This window comes from Musa acuminata, chromosome BXJ1-11, assembly GCF_036884655.1.
Source record: "Musa acuminata AAA Group cultivar baxijiao chromosome BXJ1-11, Cavendish_Baxijiao_AAA, whole genome shotgun sequence".
NCBI lineage: Eukaryota > Viridiplantae > Streptophyta > Magnoliopsida > Zingiberales > Musaceae > Musa > Musa acuminata.
The window spans coordinates 32,217,612-32,236,710 of NC_088337.1; the positions used below are offsets into that span (position 1 = coordinate 32,217,612).

Below are 19,099 nucleotides of genomic sequence, written 5' to 3' on the forward strand. Positions count from 1 at the left end.
TTCAAAACTTTAAATACATCAAAGCAACTTGATCTAGAACACCACCTAGGCATTTTTTTGCATAATTCAACCTGAAGAACTGACATTATGTCACTCTACATATGGTATGACTTCGGATAGATCCGAATCAGTATCTAAATCAAATCATCATAATTGGAACTAACAATCTTATAAATAAATATAACTGCAGTTAGGCAATCCAACCACAAGAATTTGGATGACAGCTTTTAATCTTGACATGGATATGTGATTCAACTAGACAATTTAGTATGAATGTGTGGTGTTTCTGATATATATATATATATATATATATATATATATATATATATATATATATATATATATATATATATACCACCTCTACCTATCACCATTGTTATCATGAAACCCGAGCTTGTGTTCCTCATTATCATTCTTGCCCATGTCACAAGTGGTCACCGGTCCGTCGTCCTAACTCTCTTCTCTTATGTCTCATCAGACATACCACTCTGACTATGATCATAACCTCCTCCACCTGTGCTTCCATCGCTAATCCCTTTTGTTGTGGGTAAGGATAATAAGGATAAGGTGTACAAGGTGAATTCAACGAGGGTCCATAGAGATAAGGGCAACTTCGATGAAGTAAACGAGAAAGGAGTTAGGAAGATAGGGTCAGTTGTTACCTGTGCCATAAGCAAGAACAATATGGGTGAGACATGTAAGAGTGAGATATGTAGAGGTAAGGATGTTGTAGGAAGATGAGAGCAATGATACAGGTGAAAGCGATGAAAACGTGTGGTAGTACGTAGCGCTAAAAGCCAAATGCTATCTGTGCATGAGAAGGCAACACCAATTTCTCCGGTATCTGCGATGGCAACCAATATCAATATCTCAATCTCCCTCTCTCCACCGCCGTCATCACCGAACCACATGGGTGCGTTGGGTAACGAAGCGAGCATAAGGAGAGGTTGCAGAGCTCACGCAACCGCGTTCGGTGCGTCGTCGCCATCTCGCCTGCATCCCGTTCTTTCGTACCCAAAGAAACAACAAAAGAGGAGAAGCTCGGCGTGGCTTCTCCTACTTGATTTCACATGATATCACTCCTAGGGACGAAGCTGGCAGCCACCGCATCCATGTTGTGTGCTGGTCTGATAGGTTGTCATGGGCTTCCGGTCACTAAATTATTCATGAATTCGCATATTTTGACGGTGGTGTCCTTTTCAGATTGTCCCAAATTTTCATGACGGTAATGATGATGGTGTAATATCCGAAGCTACAAAAACGCAAACAGATGGTGGGCACATTGGAGGAGAGAAGAGAAGGTCAATGCTAACCTCAGTTTTCTGTGTTCTCTCTGGATGGAATATGACAGCTTGATCCTGAGATGCGCAATCAATGGTCAGAGAGATGCAACAATGGAAGCCAGACATTGACCATGATACACATCTACATGCAAGAGTGGCAACCCACTCACTGGGAACACCTACTCCCCTTTTCTACGAATAAGAAATCTCACCTTCCATTCAATACTTAGAGAAGAGGAGTGGCTGGTTATCCTACTCCGTCTTCCAATTCAGCCTTCCTTGAATCCAGCTTTGGAGCATTGACACGGCTCTGTTCACCGCTGCTTCTCTGAATCCAGGCCCATCGGATCCATCATGGGAAAGGAGCGATCTTTGTTTTGCTGAGCCACTGTGTTGCAGATCTGCTGAGACTCTTGAGCTCCAAAGGTGTAATCTTTGCTTCTGCTTTTCCGGTATAATCCTCGCTGTTGCTCTTTTCTGAGTCCGATTCCGATCGCCTCAAGTTGTTTCTTCTTTATTCGGTTGCTCGCAAATTAGGAGTCCCCTGCTCCGCCTGTCATCTTCTCGGTCTTCTTCACCGTAGATCGTAGCGCCCCGCCCAAGATTGGTTCTTTTGGATCTTTTCGATGTTCATTTTCATGAATCTTGGTGCCATTTGATGTTTCGATCAAGAAAAAATGGGTTCTGGTTTGAAGTTGGATTATTAGGCTTGTCCTGTTCTCCTCCTTTCGTTTCTTGCCCGTGAGTTGGGCTCTGCGGCTCAATTACATCTTCTTCTTCCTCCGCCTTGACAGCATTGGCGAAAGAACCCCCATCTTGGCCACCGTTGCTTCGTGATGGCCCTTGGAGCGATCGAAGCGAGTCTCATCTTCTTCATGATCACTGCGATTCGATGCGTTCACTGCACATTTACCCCCGCAGACAACTACCTGATCGACTGTGGCTCGTTGACAAATACAACCATCGGCAGCAGAGTGTTCGTCGCGGATGTCTCCCTCTCTTCCACCTTGACACCCTCCTCGAACAACTTAGCCAACGCCTCGCTGAGCTCGATCCCTTCTTCCTATGGCGCCGCCCTCTTCCAGACCGCCCGGGTCTTCCCAGCACCCTCCTCCTATTCCTTCCAAATCAAGGCGCATGGAAGACACTTCATCCGCCTCTACTTCTTCCCCTTCGTCCACCGGAGCTACAACCTCTCTGCTGCAACCTTCAGCGTCTCGGCTCAAGACGTGGCCCTCTTCGACGACTTCCAGCCGAAGGCGAATGCCACGGCCGTCAAGGAATTCTCCCTGAACATAACCAGCGACACTCTCATCCTTACATTTGCACCAACAGGAAGCTCTCCCCTTGCTTTCGTGAACGCCGTAGAAGTCGTCTCCGTTCCCGACGATCTGATCGGGGATGCCGCAAAGACTGTCCAACCTCAGGGCACCTACCGGGGCTTATCAGGGCAGCCATTGGAGGCGATGTATCGGATCAACATGGGCGGGCCGCAGATCCTCCCCAACAACGACACCCTGTGGAGAACATGGGAAACCGATGGGAAGTTTCTGCTTGCCAGTGGTCTCTCCCAGCAGGTCATCTACTCCGGAAGAATCAATCATGTGCCGGGGGGAGCCACCCAGGAGACCGCCCCTGATGCCGTCTACGCCTCAGCCGCAGAGCTGTCGGATGCTGCCCAAAACACTTCGAACTCCCTCTTCAACGTCACATGGCAATTCGATGTGGACGCCAAGTCGAGCTACCTGATAAGGTTTCACTTCTGTGATATCGTCAGCAAGGCGGCCGGCGACCTGCTGTTTAATGTCTACATCAACACCTGGCTTGCAGCTAATGATCTCGATCTCGCTACCATTACATTACACAGCTTGGCCACAGCTGTCTTCATGGACTTCGTTGTGGAGGCAGACGTCGGATCTGATAAGCTTAGCGTCGGCATCAGTCCTTCCACCTTGAACGGTGACGTGCAGAACGCCATTCTCAATGGCCTTGAGATAATGAAGATCAATGGCTCCGCTGGTTCTGCCGTGGTCGTCACGCCGCCCGGTTCCAAGAAGCACTTTGGCGTCATACTGGGCTCGATCCTCGGAGCAATCGCGGCGGTGGCCATCGCCGCCATAGTTGTTTGCTGGGTCCTGAGGAGGAGGAAGCTCGCGAAGAAGTATTCCAAAACTTGGGCTCCTTTCTCCATTAATGGCTTCACTTCTCATAGCGCAGTAAGCGGGACGTCCAATGGAACCGTCTTCACGATCGGGCAGAACGGAAGCCTCGGCTATCGTTTCTCCTTCGCGGTGCTGCATGAGGCGACCAACAACTTCGACGAGGATTGGGTGATCGGGGTTGGAGGTTTCGGGAAGGTATACAGGGGAGCGCTGAGGGACGAAACGAGGGTGGCGGTCAAGAGGGGGAACCCGACATCTCAGCAAGGCCTCAACGAGTTCCGCACTGAGATCGAGCTGCTGTCGCGCCTGCGCCACCGCCACCTGGTTTCTCTCATCGGGTACTGCGACGAGAAGAACGAGATGATTCTGGTTTACGAGTACATGGAGAAGGGCACGGTCAAGAGCCATCTCTACGGCTCCAACCTCCCTCCTCTCAGTTGGAAGCAGAGGCTGGAGATCTGCATCGGATCAGCGAGAGGACTGCACTACCTTCACACCGGTCAAGTCAAGGCGATCATCCACCGCGACGTGAAATCTGCGAACATACTGCTCGACGAGAATCTCCTGGCAAAGGTGGCTGACTTCGGGCTCTCCAAGACCGGCCCTGAGCTGGATCAGACGCACGTCAGCACCGCCGTGAAGGGGAGCTTCGGATACCTGGATCCCGAGTACTTCCGGAGGCAGCAGTTGACGGAGAAGTCGGATGTGTACTCGTTCGGGGTAGTCTTGCTGGAGGTGCTGTGCGCGAGACCGGTCATCGATCCCACCCTCCCGAGAGAGATGGTGAACCTGGCGGAGTGGGGAATGAAGTGGCAGAAGCGGGGGGAGCTGGAGCAGATCGTGGATGCTCGGGTCGCGGGATCCATCAAGCCTGAGTCGCTGAGGAAATATGGGGAGACGATCGAGAAATGCCTTGCGGACTCGGGCGTGGACCGCCCCTCCATGGGAGACGTCCTCTGGAACTTGGAGTACGTGCTACACCTGCAAGAGGCAGATGCCGATGCTTCCCAGGTAGACAGCATCAATGGCATTGCAGAGCTTTCACCACGGCTTCAAAACATGGATGCCTTGGAGAGCACACCGGCAAGGGAAGCTGGTACGTCACCGCTCAATGATCTGACGGAAGTCTCCATGAGCAAAGTCTTCTCGCAGTTGATCAAGTCAGAGGGGAGGTAACTGGATTAAGATCTGTCATCACCAAAGTTGTTTGTACGAGGATTTGATCTTTGTATCCTTCGTTCTTTCTTCCCCCTTGTTTTTCTTGGTGTTATGTATACAAGATTTGTAATAGTAGCTTCTCGGCGTCGTATATGTTCAATATGGTTGATTGTTTGCAAGTAGACCATTTGTAATTGAGTAATGCAGTCTCACAAACTCCTTCAGCTCCATAAAGAGAAGAGAGAGATTTAGTTAGGATTTACCTGTCCATAGAGCTCCTTAAGTCGGACAGATGCCCCATCATGAAAGGTAGAGCTCCTTAAGCCAAGATCGGCTCCCTACTGAGGAGGATGGAGGGTGTTGGAACTGATTCAGCCATGTCAGAAAAAGACTACTATAGAGCCCAGAAGAAAAGTGCGGATTCAGGCACATCATGGTCGCTACACGGAGACGTGTCCACTGCCATCACTGTGGTCCAGAACTCATATGCTTGATGAGAGTATCCAGTTTAAGGTACTAAGCTGCTACAGGTTTAGTCAGTCCATGCTGCAAGTCTATCCAGTATCTTCTTATAACGCTGACAATATTCAATAGAGCTTCCAATAAAGAACCAGTAGTCTGTAGAAGATCTGGTTCTATAGAAGAATGACAATACCGGAAATTATGCATGATTGATTATGTGGCATAAATTTATTATATTAAAATCCAGATATATACATACGTTGCAGGTGCCAGTCAAACAGCAAACTTTCTGCTCTTTTCCTCTTTTCCTCCTCTTGAGGTTAATCCAAATCAGCTAAAACATCTCTTTTGGATAATCCAAATGATTGTTACAAGCCTTAATTGTGCGACTCAAGTAGATTAAAGAAAAATTAGGATTCTGTAGATGTATGCAAGATATAATATACCGAGTCAAAAGACAGTGATTCATTTTCGCTCATCTTCTGACCATTAATCTTTGGCAATGAAGAAAAAGAGCTAAGTATATTTCCCTGACAAGTTCTTGAAAAGGATACGATCAAACTGCTATGCCATGTCTCGACATATATTTTTCCTTGGTACCAACCAATATTTTTCTTTTATTTTTGCAGTAATGCCAACCATGTTGGTGCAACATATTAGTCCACGAAGAAGAATTAGGATGATGGCTTTAATACCCAAACTTGCTCATGCTGATAAATGAGCATCAATAACTTACCCAACTGAGTCATGCTGATCGCCTTCTATTCGCACCATTCTCCATGAAGGACCAAATCTGGGCCACCATAAAAGAGGGAAGTCAAGCCGAAGAGCTGGCAACCAGTTTTCTTGGCATACATGCTAATACCCTGAAAACAACCTACACTATTAGAACTTTCTCCTTTTAGGCCTCATATCATTGAAACCACCTTCATGCCATCCTTGTTTTCTATGATATCTGTAATCTTCACCCTGCTCCTGTGTTCGAAATATGTTAGTAGCATTTCCAAGTCGGTTCCTTATGTGACTGACGAAGTCCCTTGAGCTGCCCCTAGCAGGAACCACTTCACCCACTGGGAAAAACCTGTTAGGCATATGACAACCATCATCATAAGGAAGAGCATCCTTTCCAATGTCACCAGGATCACAACCTGGATACAAAGGTTGAACACGTTCACGCCTATCATAATAATCCCTTCGATCAAAATGATCGACAAACTCTGGAGGTCCAAGGTAGTCCTCAACAGTATCATGTGGCATCATGTCAAACCTCCTTAAATTCCTCTGAAGAACCCCACCAGGCCTGTGAAAGTTAAGATCATCAACAGGAAGCATGTCTCTCATGTCAGCAGGAAACTGAGGATAAGGCGGCGAAACATTCCTTCTGACTATTCCATCTTCAGGAAAACAAGGTTGTGGATGGGGTGATCTCGACATACCAACCCTGACAACGGGTGATGGACCATGTCTTATTAGCTCTTGATGTCTATCAACTACCATTTCAGGTGATCTTCCAGGTGAAGGCCACATACGAGGTGAGTGTGCTCGATAGTACTGTACTGGATGGAGCCTCCTCCGGAGAGGTGAAAGGCTCCTTCCCCATGTCATGAGATCATTCTCAGTTGGCTCATATTGCAGGTTCGGGCGTGAATACAATACATTATCTACCATTTCACCAGGTAAATTCCCAATCATATTGTCCTCATGAGCCAGTAGAGTGTCATCATGGATTTTTCTCCCAATGAACCTGTTCGACGTAGTGTTCTTTGCTAGGAATCCAGCACTTCGGGCAACCAGCAATGATGGTACCTCTTGGTGCCCTGGCAACTGCCTCCAAGATGGAAAACAAGATGAATTATTTGGCTGATCATTTATTGGCTTTCTCAATAATCTACCAGCATTCCCAACAGAGCCAAATGGAATTTCCAACCGTTTACTCAGCTTCGGGAGATGGTGCTTCCCTGAATTATTAAGTTCTGGTGCATACTGGGTGTCAGAATCCCGATCAAAATACTTGTTGCCATGCCTTCTGGTGCTTCTGTAGTTAGAATCACATTTATCAACACGCTGTCCTTGATTCTTCCTACTTTCAACTTTTGAAGGCCTACAATATTGAAGAAAAATAATAAATTGCAAAAAAAAAAAAAAACTAGCAACAACAACAAAAGCAAGAATTATCACCTTCTCCCTTCAGAATACAATCTGTCTTGCCTCTGCTTAATAATCACTCTCTCCTCAGTCCCTGATGGAACTGTCCAAGCAGAAATAGGCCTCCTCTGGCCAAATGACTTAATAGTAGGTGAACTTACCTTTTCAATCTGTCTATTCTTACAGCTAGCATCGGCATTCTTAATGTGGTTATGCCTACCTGCATCATCAACATGCTTATTTACAATGCCACTGACATCAAAATCTCTCTCTGGCAATTCCGGATGCTTAATAGATGCACTGGCATACATACCGCTAATCTGCCATTTGCCCAAGTTATTCCGATTGGTTTTTGCAATCGCATCGAAGGAATTTGACTTCATCTCTGAGACCTTGTCCTTTCCAAGGCACATCTCTATTCCTCCATGACAAGGTTTTGTAAGCCTCTTACTAGAAGATGCCCTTAGCACTCTAGTGACTGATAATTCATGCACATCTGTTGTCAAGTCACAACTTGTCTGTTTTTTATCATCTTTCATATTCCCATCAATATCTTTGGCACTATGACCACTCCTTGCCTCCTGAGAAACTATTTGTTTTCCTTTTTTATCCAAATGTACTTCCACCATGATGGGAACACTGTTTGAACTAAACAAGGCTGTAGCAACATCTCCCTGTACCTCCTTTACATTCTTGCATGGAACCTCATTGGCACAATGTGACATATATCCATGTACTCTTTTCTCGTCATGGTCACATGAAACCTCATTTGCACATTGTGGCACAGGATCTCTAGGATCAGCACCTTTGTCCTCAAGATCACCACCTTCAGATCTACTGATCTCATCTCTTGAACACCTTAGATGATTAGAAGCATCCAACTGTAGGTCATCGTCATTAGGCTGCTCTGTCTGAATCTCAGCAGGCAAGTCCATGCTGTCCTGGTCTCCACCACTTGATACACCACTTTTGTCACTAACATGGAGATCATCTCTAGCAACTACTTTCGGTGAAGTATAATATTCACCACCTGAGAAGTCCATTTCAGCACTACCTTCGGACATACCATCACAAGCCATGGGTTCTTCAAGATCAGAAACCACAGATTCATGATGCAGTGTAGAAGCTACGTCAGCAGTTTCAGAAATTTCTGTTTCATTTGTAATAAATCCTTTTGCGTCAGAAACGACGGAGCCTACAACCATATCCAATGGTTTAACAGTACTTTTTTGTGAATCATGGTGAGTGCAAGTGTCCGTAAGCATAACCTCAGCTTTACAAGGTATACTAGCACCTGATACTGCGGTGCAGTCTAAGGCTAGACAAGTGCTTTCACCTGATTTTATCTTTAAATTATCAGGGATAACTGGGCTACCATCATGAAGCACAACATTAGAGTTCAAAACCACAGCCTTAACCTTACTTAATGGGATGTCTGTACAACACGATGTTAATTGATGACTCTCCAACTCCAGATTTGATGACTTTCCCTCAAGTTCCTGAGGTGCTTCTGATTTCCTCATTCTGCCTACTGAAGGTTCCTGATCAAAGGGAACAGCTACGCTGGAAGCTTCACCCTGAGAACTTTCATCACATGGTTCAGATTTCACAAGGCTAATACCCACTGGTTTTAGACTACTAAGTTGAAAATTTTCAGTTTCTTTTTGACTGTTGTCCTCACATGGTTCAGGTTTCATAACGCTACAAGATGCATCTGAAAGATTCCCAGTCAACGACAGACTTAGATCGGGAGGCACTATCTTTCCCCATTTAATTCGTAACTCCGGCCGGCTAGGTGGTCTAAGCTGCAATTCCAAGCCACCTTCATACTCTCTATCGTCATCAGCAGGCATTCCCAGATCTGTCAATCTGGGGCTGCAATGATTTTTCTCAACCATAGATGTTCCTAATGTCAAATCACTCCCAATGGTCCCTAGAGTAGTTTGGAAAAGGCATCTGTCAATGTTTTGCTGGTGCATGGCCCTCTGATTTAACCTATTATTGATGTCGTGTTCTATAATTGAATCATTTATGCTGGCATCCCATACTTCCATCGGAACATTCAAATCCCAATTTACTCTGTTCACACAGTGATGAGCAGAACCATATTTTGGATCCAAGTCATTGTACATGGTTGGATTCAGATGTTGTGACCCCTTGACCAGAGGCAGATCCATTGAACACATTTCAACTTTCTCTCGCTCCAATGAGTTGTAACCATGATATTTCTTATCATTACATGATGTTAAACGCATATTGGATGTTGTTTCAACGCCTCTAAATGCAGGCACATCACTTGAAGAAAATTTCCCTTCAATATGCCTGTCACCTATAACCATTTCAGATATACCGAGTTGTGCTAACTGTTTTCCTTTTTCCATACTCAAGCTAAGGGATGATCTGTTATCTATGTTCGGATCTTCCACCATATTTGATCCCTTGAAAGTACTTGTGGCTTTCTTGAGTTCCATGTTCTCATGATCAGCTTGGACAGCACTTGAATGAAACATTGACATGTTAGGACCATAAAAATAAGATTTCTGACCAGATAATGTGGAGGAAGACTTTAGGAAGTCTTTAGGAATGGTATTGGTGTCTAGTGCTAGAGCAGCACCATTCTCTGAAACCGAAGATTCTTCTTCGAGAAAGAACTTTTTAGGTTGCCCCCGACAATTATGGGGCATTGTACATGTTTCTTGGGACAGAGAAGATGAGCACTGTGACAAATGAAACAGCCTTTTTTTTATTGGCATACCTGAAATAGACTCACCAGAGTGATGATCTGAATGGTCAGTTTCAAACTGCCAAAATAAAATCCAAAAGTTAATATTCAAAAGGTATAAAGCCTACTTTACAAATTGCATAATATCAATATAACAAGAAGAAACACCTCTTTATGTAGCTGCATTTGCTAAGATTATGGCTGACCAAGAGAAAACCTATCTTAATTCTCTTAAACGGAGTGAAACATAGAATGATCTATGCTGATGCAGTATCAACTAATCTATTATCAGAATGTGAAGGTGCACCACCATCAACCCTAAAAGAGTACACAAACATGAGCAGATAAGTATTAGATACAGTGATGAAGCCAAAGCTGACAAGAGAAATATAGACAAATGATGCCATTTAATGTCATTTCAATGATGCCACTACAATATAATCAGCATCAACAAAATTATTGTACCAAATAACCATACAATGATGATTTGTAATTTTATTAATACTAAAAATAAATGGATGGTCCTATTAAGATGAATAAAAAATAAGTTTCTATAACTAAAAAGTTTAGGAATCTTGGATTTAAAAGGAGAAATTGATGATAAGGTGGGAAAATAAATCAAGAGTGTTGCATGATCATCATGTGCTCTTTAAATTAAAATAAAGTTTTAATAAGATAGCTTTTAGACAACTTATGCTCCATGAAACACAATATTGAACGGTTAAGAAACAACATTTATGAAAAATCAGTATATCCGGATAAGAATGTAAAGGTGAAACTACTAGAAAAGATAGAATAAAAAATATTTTCTTTGGGTGAATAATTGGACGAAGCTCCGAAGTCCGAAAGAAGATAAAATGAGGAACAATAGAACCATGGTTTCAAATATTGTCCCAACTGGAATTTACTGGTCCGGCAAAGCATATAGTTTCTCATCTCAGTCCAATAACCACTTTAAATCTTATGCACATAGTTTTACATAGATCTATAGCAACAAGTAAAAGCCACTCAAATGCTTTCCAGGCAGAAGACAGTTTCAATCCAGATTCTGAACGAAGGAATCATGATATGGTCTTTAAAACCTGATCTTCCCCATGCCTCTCCTGCAATTGCCTAGTTACCTGTTATAACCACTTACCCAGAAAAGGCATTACACAAGGACACAAACTTACAAGTGCTGATATCTGGAGCCTAATTTAATGCAGAACTCGTTTTCCACTCCTTATGCAACCCTGTGGACAAAAGCTGGGATACTCGATGAGAGCAAGAACGGAACACTTGTCCTCAAGATGATCAGGAAATTCACCTGCTACTCTCTCAAACTAATGCATACAAGCTAAGATGTGGAACAGGACTCAGTATCCAAATTGTTACCCTCCATAAAATAGCGCATATTTCTTCACCACTAAATTAGATTTATATAAATAAAAAACAAACAGTTTCATGTGATAAGTGGTTCAACAAACCAGTATTAATCCATAATTTCTGTACATTATCAGATCTACCAAAGGCACAAATATCCATCACTCAGTTACCCAAAAAAGTTATGCCTGTCAAAACAACCAATAACCTTATAGTCCGTCAAGGTAACACGATCCATTTAAATGAATGTCAACTGTCAATTAGTAAATTTTGTAACATCTGCCCAAAAGTTCATGATGCTGAAAAACCATTCCTTAAAATACGCGTCGATTCTGGAAAAAAAATGAACAAGATCACAATCCAAATTTCACGTTCCACATAGGTCAGGAGTATCATGACTTTTCATTTTTCCTGACCAACATCAGTGACTTATGTTCCTGCCAAAAATCTTGTATTCATGGGACCAAAACCCAGGGCCCAAATTATTTAAGATTCCTTGACTTGTCAAATGAAGTTTTATTGTCCTCTAGATTTAACCAACAAGGTATAGCAAAAAGAAGGCCAGCCATAGCTTCCTCGGCACGATTCCTCAACAGCTAGCTACTTAAACAGTAGCAACAATAACACCATGAGAAGAAGGCGAAATAAAAATATGAACCCGATCTTTCCATTTAACTAATTAGAATTATGAACTTGTTGAAAGCTTACACAAGGACTATCATAGCAACGGCCACCAAAGCTGCCGATTCCCCTTCTGCCTTAAAGGACTATCAGATCATTGCTTTTCTCAACTCAACTTTCAAAAAGATGAAATCGTAAGACCAACAGATCCGGCGTAGATTCCCAGCCAATCGCTTGAACCATAACAAATTTCTCTTCGGCTTAGGTACGGATTATTTCGAATCTCACGCCAATACAGCATCCAGTGCATCCGAGCCGTTTACTAAACCCAAAAAGAACCCCAAACCTTCCCAGGGAAGAAACTGCTCATGCTCGATCCGCCCGTCCTCTTCCGCTGTCTTTGTTCCATGCAGATCTCCCCCACAACCTTCTCCGAAACAACTCAAAGACCCCCCCAAAAAAACCCGAAAAAAGAAAGTCACAGACGAAAAGATCTGCACCCGGCACGACTCTTACCTGATCGGATCCATCCGCGCGAGAAGAGACGGAAGAGATCGATAGAGAAAAAAAAAGGGAGATGAAACAGCCGTGTAGAAGCGGCAAAGAGAGAAGCCAAGACGTCCCCACCTCTCGACAACTTGCCCTCGCGGTGGTGGTTTTCAATCGCTTTCGAGCTCCTGCACTCACCACGTATCTAAACGGGTGGCGTGCGTCCACCGTCTCGTGTCGGTTCCCTATTGGTCTGGTGGGGGATAATATATACCGGCACGGGTCACGATATGGAGGAATGGATCACCGTTATTGCGGTTATGAGCCTTTCACGTGGATTAAGGACCACATCAACTGCTAGATGAGTCTAATGACGGTTAATTAATCACCAATTGAATGATATTATACGTATCGCATGTCCCCACAAAATCGAATCTTAATTCAATTAATTGCCACGACACTTGAAATCTATAAGACACCTTATTTCACTTGAAGCTATAAATAAAAAAACTAATTATTATTATATATAGTTAGATCTCTTTAGTATTCAGGATTAAAAAATTCATATTAAAATCTCTATAGTTATAAAATAAAACATCTAATTCTATTTAGTACAATGTTATTAATTTTATTAATGAATATATAAAAACGATGGATAAAAAGATAATTTCATTATTTTAGTTATGTTTTCAATGATAACACACGATAACATTGGGGTTATGAATAGCTATTTGGGATGATGAGAGAATAACGATAAGAGGTGACATGACGATGCATATATCGACTTTTTGCATCCATCAATACAAATGTTTAATGACACTTTCGTCATTTTGCATCTACATTGGCGTCGCTTAACAACTGCGATGGTGCTGACGTAGATGCAACGAAAGGATCATTCGACATCTGCATTAGCATAATATAGATGCAAAGCAGCATCATCCTTCCCCACATCGTTGTATTTATGTAGCGAATTGCTATTCTACATATACATTCACATCAATACAAACATAAAGCATCGATATCTATGTTATCACCTCACCTCTCACAGGGCCTCTCCTCATCTATAACAGTCACCTATGACCCCCATCAACCAAAGTCTCTCCTCATCTACAACAGTCACCTATGACTCCTATCGACATCATCGTTCATCATCATCCAAAACGTAACTAAGATATTAAAATTACCTTTTTGCTCGTTATTTTCGTGATTCTATTGATAAAATCGATGACTTTAAAATAAATAAAACTAAATATTTTTTATAATTCTAAAGATTATAATATAAATTTATTAAATCTAAGGACCCATATACTAAAAAGATTTAAGGGGGTACTTTATAATTAGCTCAAATAAAGATCTCTACTTACCTGCATTTATTTATATATGGGGTAGAACAATTCTAATATCAAATCAATAGCTACATGACCTGTAGGGAATATTTTACCTGCGCACTCTCAGAAATACTTTATCCAAATTCTCATGCAATTAATTTAGTTTATCTTTTGTCTAAATAAATTTATTAATTTAGAAAGTAAATATTAAAAATACAAAAGTCATATTTGAACTTGATTAAAAATTAGATGTAGAATATAAAAACTTAAAGGATCTATCTCCATAAAGATCAAAGTCTCCACAAATGATAGGTACAGGTATGTAGATTACCTTTCTAGCTCTAGCAGACCTCTAATTAAGAATCCGGAACAGAAGATAAGCAAACCCCCCGTCTCAAGCATAATGCTAACCTGCAATATTTTCCCCTCAAGACTGCAACTTCATTAGACCCATAGATACAAACCTGTTGTTTTAAAGCAATACAGAGAACGAAAGAGCAATTCTTTCAGACCCATGGGATTTACTTTGCACTTACATCAATTCTCAAAAGTCTTTCCCAATCGCATTCCTTTGTTGTAGACACTCCCAGTATTCCCAGTAGAAACCTGGAAAATCTGGATGAACTAGGGTTTTAGCAAGATGAAGATTCAGCAGGATGAGACAAACCTAAAAACAATATGCATTTTGTTGATAAGTACATGTCACAGAGACAAGACAGAAGAGTTACACACGATCTCTAAATGAACATTCAACTTAAATGCAATATGCTAATCAACTTCCTCAGTAACATATGCCTGTAAGTGATAGTTCTACTAAACTTCTAGCACAATGATAATATTTGTTTCTGCAGCAACAAAAACGGTCCAGAAACTAGAAGCAATGTTGGTGTGAAAACAAGAGATACAACAGCGTAAACAAAGAATATAATAAGTCGGAAATCAGAGTAGAAGAGCACAAGTAATGGTTCCTTCAGAAAAGGTTGTCCTTCAGAAGAAATACCAAAGAAATCAAATATGTTCCATCTTCAGATCGGCAAATAACTACTACCCAGAGAAAGCCAAAACGAACAAATTAGTCATAATCAGCACTGGAAAAAGGAAATAAGCACAAATTAGCCAGACCTTCAACTAGTGGAACAACATTGTTTGGAAGAGATACGAGCCCAAGTACATCGTGCCATAACCATTGGCTATATCCGCAACAGGGCTTTTCTTACAGTAAGTGATGGCACAATGCAATTGGATTGGAAACAGAATAAGCTGAACTGGCCAGCATCTTTAGATCTTATCAGAAGAAAATTCATTCATGGTCTTAGCCAGAGGTCTTAACCAGACAGTGTCAAGTACACAAGTCAAAGAGAAGCAGCAAAGTAGAGAAACCGATAATTCTGCTCAATTGCAATATCCAGCACTAATTCTGTTCAACTAGCATCAGAGTCATGGCTTGGCAAGAATAGCCTCAAATATTCATTTGATCAAGTTAAGCAAAGCATCTAAATGGAGAAACGAGAAAATATAACAAGGAACATTCAACTTTTGCACCTACATGTATTTAGCAAACAGTGCATACCATGAAGACTGCCACAGCAACAATTTAGCTAAAGTAGCTGCAAATAGTGAGACATTTGCATCCACAAATACCATGGAAACTTAAAAAAGCAAATTACTGAAGAAATCTAATAAAACTAAGTGCTCATATTGCCAGACAATATTTAACAGCAAGATCAATGTGATAAGTAAATCCTCAACACCCAAGCCAGAAAGACTATACCCTTTCCTACAAAGACACATACAACATCATGACAGTAATAGTTATCCTGCAGCATAGTCAGTGTAATGGATGTTGATCACATTGATGGGAAACAGCCTGAGACCTTGAGTTCTTTCATTGATTAAACCACTGATATGATTCACACAAGTGGAGACTCAGACAGTAAATGACCTGCACTACATGGAGATGAAGAAATTATGCATCAGGTATTAACATGTATTAATTTCACTTTCTCCAATATTTTCTTCTCATCATTGGACTATTTTTATAGAATTGGAGATATCAACCTAAGTAGTCAAAGCATTCTTAGAAATAATTTAAAAAGCATTTCAGACTACTCAACAAAAACATAATTAAAAGATTGTTGCAGACAATAAGTCAAAAGAAATTGATTTAATCAAAAAAGATTTATATGCAACAATATACATGCCAAATATCCATGAAAATAATCAAGAGGATACACTGATGAATCAAGAATCCACCACAACACATATGATGATCTTCCACCACAACAGATCAATTCTTGCAGCAAGAGTATCATAATTGTGTACAACTAAATCGCAAAAGAAAAGATCAGAAACTTGAGGTTTCTGATCAATGTCAAAGTAAAAAACACAGAAACAATCCACATGAACATATACTTGATTCAATCTCTCACACATTTAACCTGAGAAAAGACAGTAACACACATAGCCTAATTAACAAGCTTAAAAATCCTACAAGAGATCAGAGGCACATTTATAAGCACTCAACGACAGCGAAGATACGTCAACTATAAGACCTCAAAAAGAGTCATTATCATTTACCAGAGGCAATAAGACGTTTGATAAAGTTGAGAAGCGATTCCAAATCATTACTTACACAAACCACTAGATAAGTTATTCTAACATATGAGACCAACATAACCTCCGACCCAATCCTTCGTTCCCTGTTTCTTGACAGCAAGACTTCTAGCAGAGATGAAGCCCTAACCACCAAAACCATAGAGAGTCCTTCCCTGCCTCTTCAGAGCATACACGACGTCCATGGCGGTGACAGTCTTCCTACGAGCGTGCTCGGTGTAGGTGACAGCGTCACGGATCACATTCTCAAGGAAGATCTTGAGGACGCCGCGAGTCTCCTCATAAATGAGGCCGCTGATGCGCTTCACGCCGCCCCTCCTCGCGAGGCGCCGAATCGCTGGCTTCGTGATGCCCTGGATGTTGTCGCGGAGCACCTTACGGTGGCGCTTCGCCCCGCCCTTGCCCAAACCCTTGCCGCCCTTTCCTCGCCCCGACATAGCCACCAAAACGAAGCAAAATCCACAAGCTCCTACAGCAAATCAAGGCGCCGTGACGTTAAATTTGAAGCAAGAAGGAGGATTTAGAATGATATTCGAGAAACCAGCGATCAAACGAAGAACGAGACTTGAGTTCGTCAGCTCACCTGAGACCGCAAGAATTGGACAGCTCGAAGCGACGGCATTGGGTTTAGGTTTCGGTGGGTATTTATCGTGGAAGAGAGTAACGAGGCTGCGAAGATGAATCGCGGACATCGACGCATTTCAACCGTTGATCAACGACGAATGGACGGATATGGATGGATCTAACTAATAGACACGGATTGCTGAGATGGCGTGTGGAACGTGATGAGCTGGGCGTGTGCGATTGGCTGATATTGACAGAAACGGATCTCTGAGTTGGAAGGGTCTAGTCACTGTAATAGAATTATAATATTTGTTTATTATCGAACCAAAAATAATGTCACTTTATTCAATCATAATATAACTTCCTCTTTTTCCCTTCTTTTGCCGTTCATTAAAAAAATAATATTTAAATTTAAATTTAAGACCATGTGAAAAAAAATTAGTGACTATATTATCTTTTACTTTGGAATATGTCAAAACCTTTATAATTCTTATACAACTACTAAAATTATTATATAAATTATATTATAATATCTCAAGACCTATAATAAGGTTGATAGTTATGATTAGTATGAAATTTTAATTAAATGAAATTTCGATGTAATATTTTTAAATAAAATCATACTGTCCCAATGACAAAAACAAAAACATTGCAATGTTAGTTTAAAAACATGAACAATCGGAAAAGCTCCCAAGTTTAATCATTTTCTAGCATTTCAATCATAAAAAATTCTTTTATTGTGGTCAAGCATATCTGAAAATATCATTTTACCTCTATTTTCGTACTTTTTGTCTTATGTCTTTTCCTCGTTACGTCACCTCCACCGTTGTTCCACTTATCTTAGTCAATGTATAAGTAACTCTTCGAGGTAGAAGGAGGTGGTCGATAAGGGGTAGAATAATTGTTTTAAAAATAAATACTCCGATATTTTGTTAAAAATTAGAGTGCTATATGGGAAATTATTAAAGTTAGAAGCTTTTTTTTTAAATTTTGCTATAAAAACTTTATAACTATGAATATTTTTTATCAGCATAAATTATCAATAAATATATATCATTATTTGTTTAAAAAAAATTATCTTTGGGTTTTTCTCATAAGGCATCATAAGTTTAAAAATTTTATATAGAATCTTTTTTTAAAATGATAATTTTGCCCCTACCGATCACACCCCTCCGTCACACCTCTACTTGTGTAGGTAATGCTGACTATCCTCCTCCCCTCTTATTATTGCATATGCCTTTATGCCCGAGTTAGTCCCATTAAGCGATCCTCTTCGCTCTCTTTACCGTATATGCTTCTACTCAAGAGTCGACGGGCGAGTGAGGGATGGTCGACCAGGCACGACTAGGGTTAGATCTACGATAGATTTTTTTTTAAATTACGGGGTAAAATGATCTTTTCAAACTACAAAGTAAAATTTTATGAGAATTTTTTTAATTTAGAATGCTCTAAAGAAATCCAAAATTAGAGTTTTTTTTCTGAGAATTTACCCAAAAAAAATATTATATTTTTTAATTTTAAAAAATATTATGATAAAAATAAAATAAGATTTATTATATTTTTTTTATGTCTAAATGTCTTTATTTTTATTTGGTGTGAATGAAAAATCAAAATTAAAATCTTTTATGAAGCATAAAATCATATAATAAGGTTGATAATCAAAGTTGGCATGTTGACTGGTTCATCTAGTTGGGTTTGGATAAGAAAAATACTTTTTCTATCATTTTAAGAAGTCGATCTCTCTCAAGGCAGTTTGGAAATACGAGACATGATATAGAAAAAAAAAACTCAGAATTCATGGCTTTTCTTGAGAAATGACATATATTTTAGTATTTGAACTTTTAGATCATAAAAAGACAATTGCAATAATTCATAGTAATTACTCAAGATGGAAATACTTTCTTTTACTATTCATTCATATTATATAATCACGTTTCATAATCATTTGCTACAGAGAATAGGCAGTCATTTCTTTTACTATTTGAAGTATGACAACAAGCAATGATTTTTTATATCTTTATTTAAATGATTTTTTATATCTCTTTAATTATTTTTATGGGTGATTTTATAAAAATATATATATATATATATATTTCATTTTTTATGCAGATAATTTTCTTTATCAAAATTTCAATAAAAGGTGCTAATTTTTCTAGAAATTTTGATATTATAAAAGAAAGCCTCTCTACT

General features: G+C 40.6%; 3 protein-coding genes across 6 annotated transcripts; 1 reads left to right on the top strand and 2 right to left on the bottom strand.

Moving 5' to 3' along the window:
- Positions 1 to 1,302: 1,302 nt before the first annotated feature.
- On the bottom strand, positions 1,303 to 12,565 carry LOC135586683 (uncharacterized). 4 transcript variants are annotated; one of them, XR_010481396.1, is made up of 4 exons: positions 10,101 to 12,543; positions 7,244 to 10,011; positions 1,496 to 7,166; positions 1,303 to 1,358 (listed from the first exon to the last, which is right to left on the bottom strand). XR_010481396.1 is itself a non-coding variant. In XM_065091134.1 (4 exons), the coding sequence occupies exons 2-4, from the start codon at positions 10,116 to 10,118 to the stop codon at positions 5,951 to 5,953; spliced, it is 4,002 nt and encodes a 1,333-aa protein (XP_064947206.1). In that variant the 5' UTR covers positions 10,119 to 10,250; positions 12,432 to 12,565; the 3' UTR covers positions 1,303 to 5,950. The 4 variants fall into 4 exon arrangements, 3 of the variants coding, with proteins under 3 accessions (XP_064947206.1, XP_064947205.1, XP_064947204.1); XM_065091134.1 differs by having other exon boundaries at positions 1,303 to 7,166; positions 10,101 to 10,250; positions 12,432 to 12,565; XM_065091133.1 differs by having other exon boundaries at positions 1,303 to 7,166; positions 10,101 to 10,250; positions 12,003 to 12,543.
- LOC135597742 (receptor-like protein kinase HERK 1) lies at positions 2,120 to 4,763 on the top strand. Its single transcript, XM_065091136.1, has one exon. The coding sequence runs from the start codon at positions 2,120 to 2,122 to the stop codon at positions 4,619 to 4,621; it is 2,502 nt and encodes an 833-aa protein (XP_064947208.1). The 3' UTR covers positions 4,622 to 4,763.
- A 3,706-nt stretch (positions 12,566 to 16,271) lies between the features above and the next one.
- Positions 16,272 to 17,052, bottom strand: LOC103972324 (histone H4). The gene is made up of 2 exons (XM_009386627.3): positions 16,929 to 17,052; positions 16,272 to 16,814 (listed from the first exon to the last, which is right to left on the bottom strand). The coding sequence occupies exons 1-2, from the start codon at positions 17,035 to 17,037 to the stop codon at positions 16,471 to 16,473; spliced, it is 453 nt and encodes a 150-aa protein (XP_009384902.2). The 5' UTR covers positions 17,038 to 17,052; the 3' UTR covers positions 16,272 to 16,470.
- Between the last annotated feature and the right edge of the window lie 2,047 nt (positions 17,053 to 19,099).

Coding starts and splice junctions, on each gene's coding strand:
- LOC135597742 (XM_065091136.1), top strand. CDS start 2,120: ATGGCCCTTGGAGCGATCGAAGCGAGTCTCATCTTCTTCATGATCACT.
- LOC135586683 (XM_065091134.1), bottom strand. Junction 7,167..7,243: donor TTGTATTCTGAAGGGAGAAG/GTGATAATTCTT, acceptor TCAATATTGTAG/GCCTTCAAAAGTTGAAAGTA.
- LOC103972324 (XM_009386627.3), bottom strand. CDS start 17,037: ATGTCCGCGATTCATCTTCGCAGCCTCGTTACTCTCTTCCACGATAAA. Junction 16,815..16,928: donor TCCAATTCTTGCGGTCTCAG/GTGAGCTGACGA, acceptor GATTTGCTGTAG/GAGCTTGTGGATTTTGCTTC.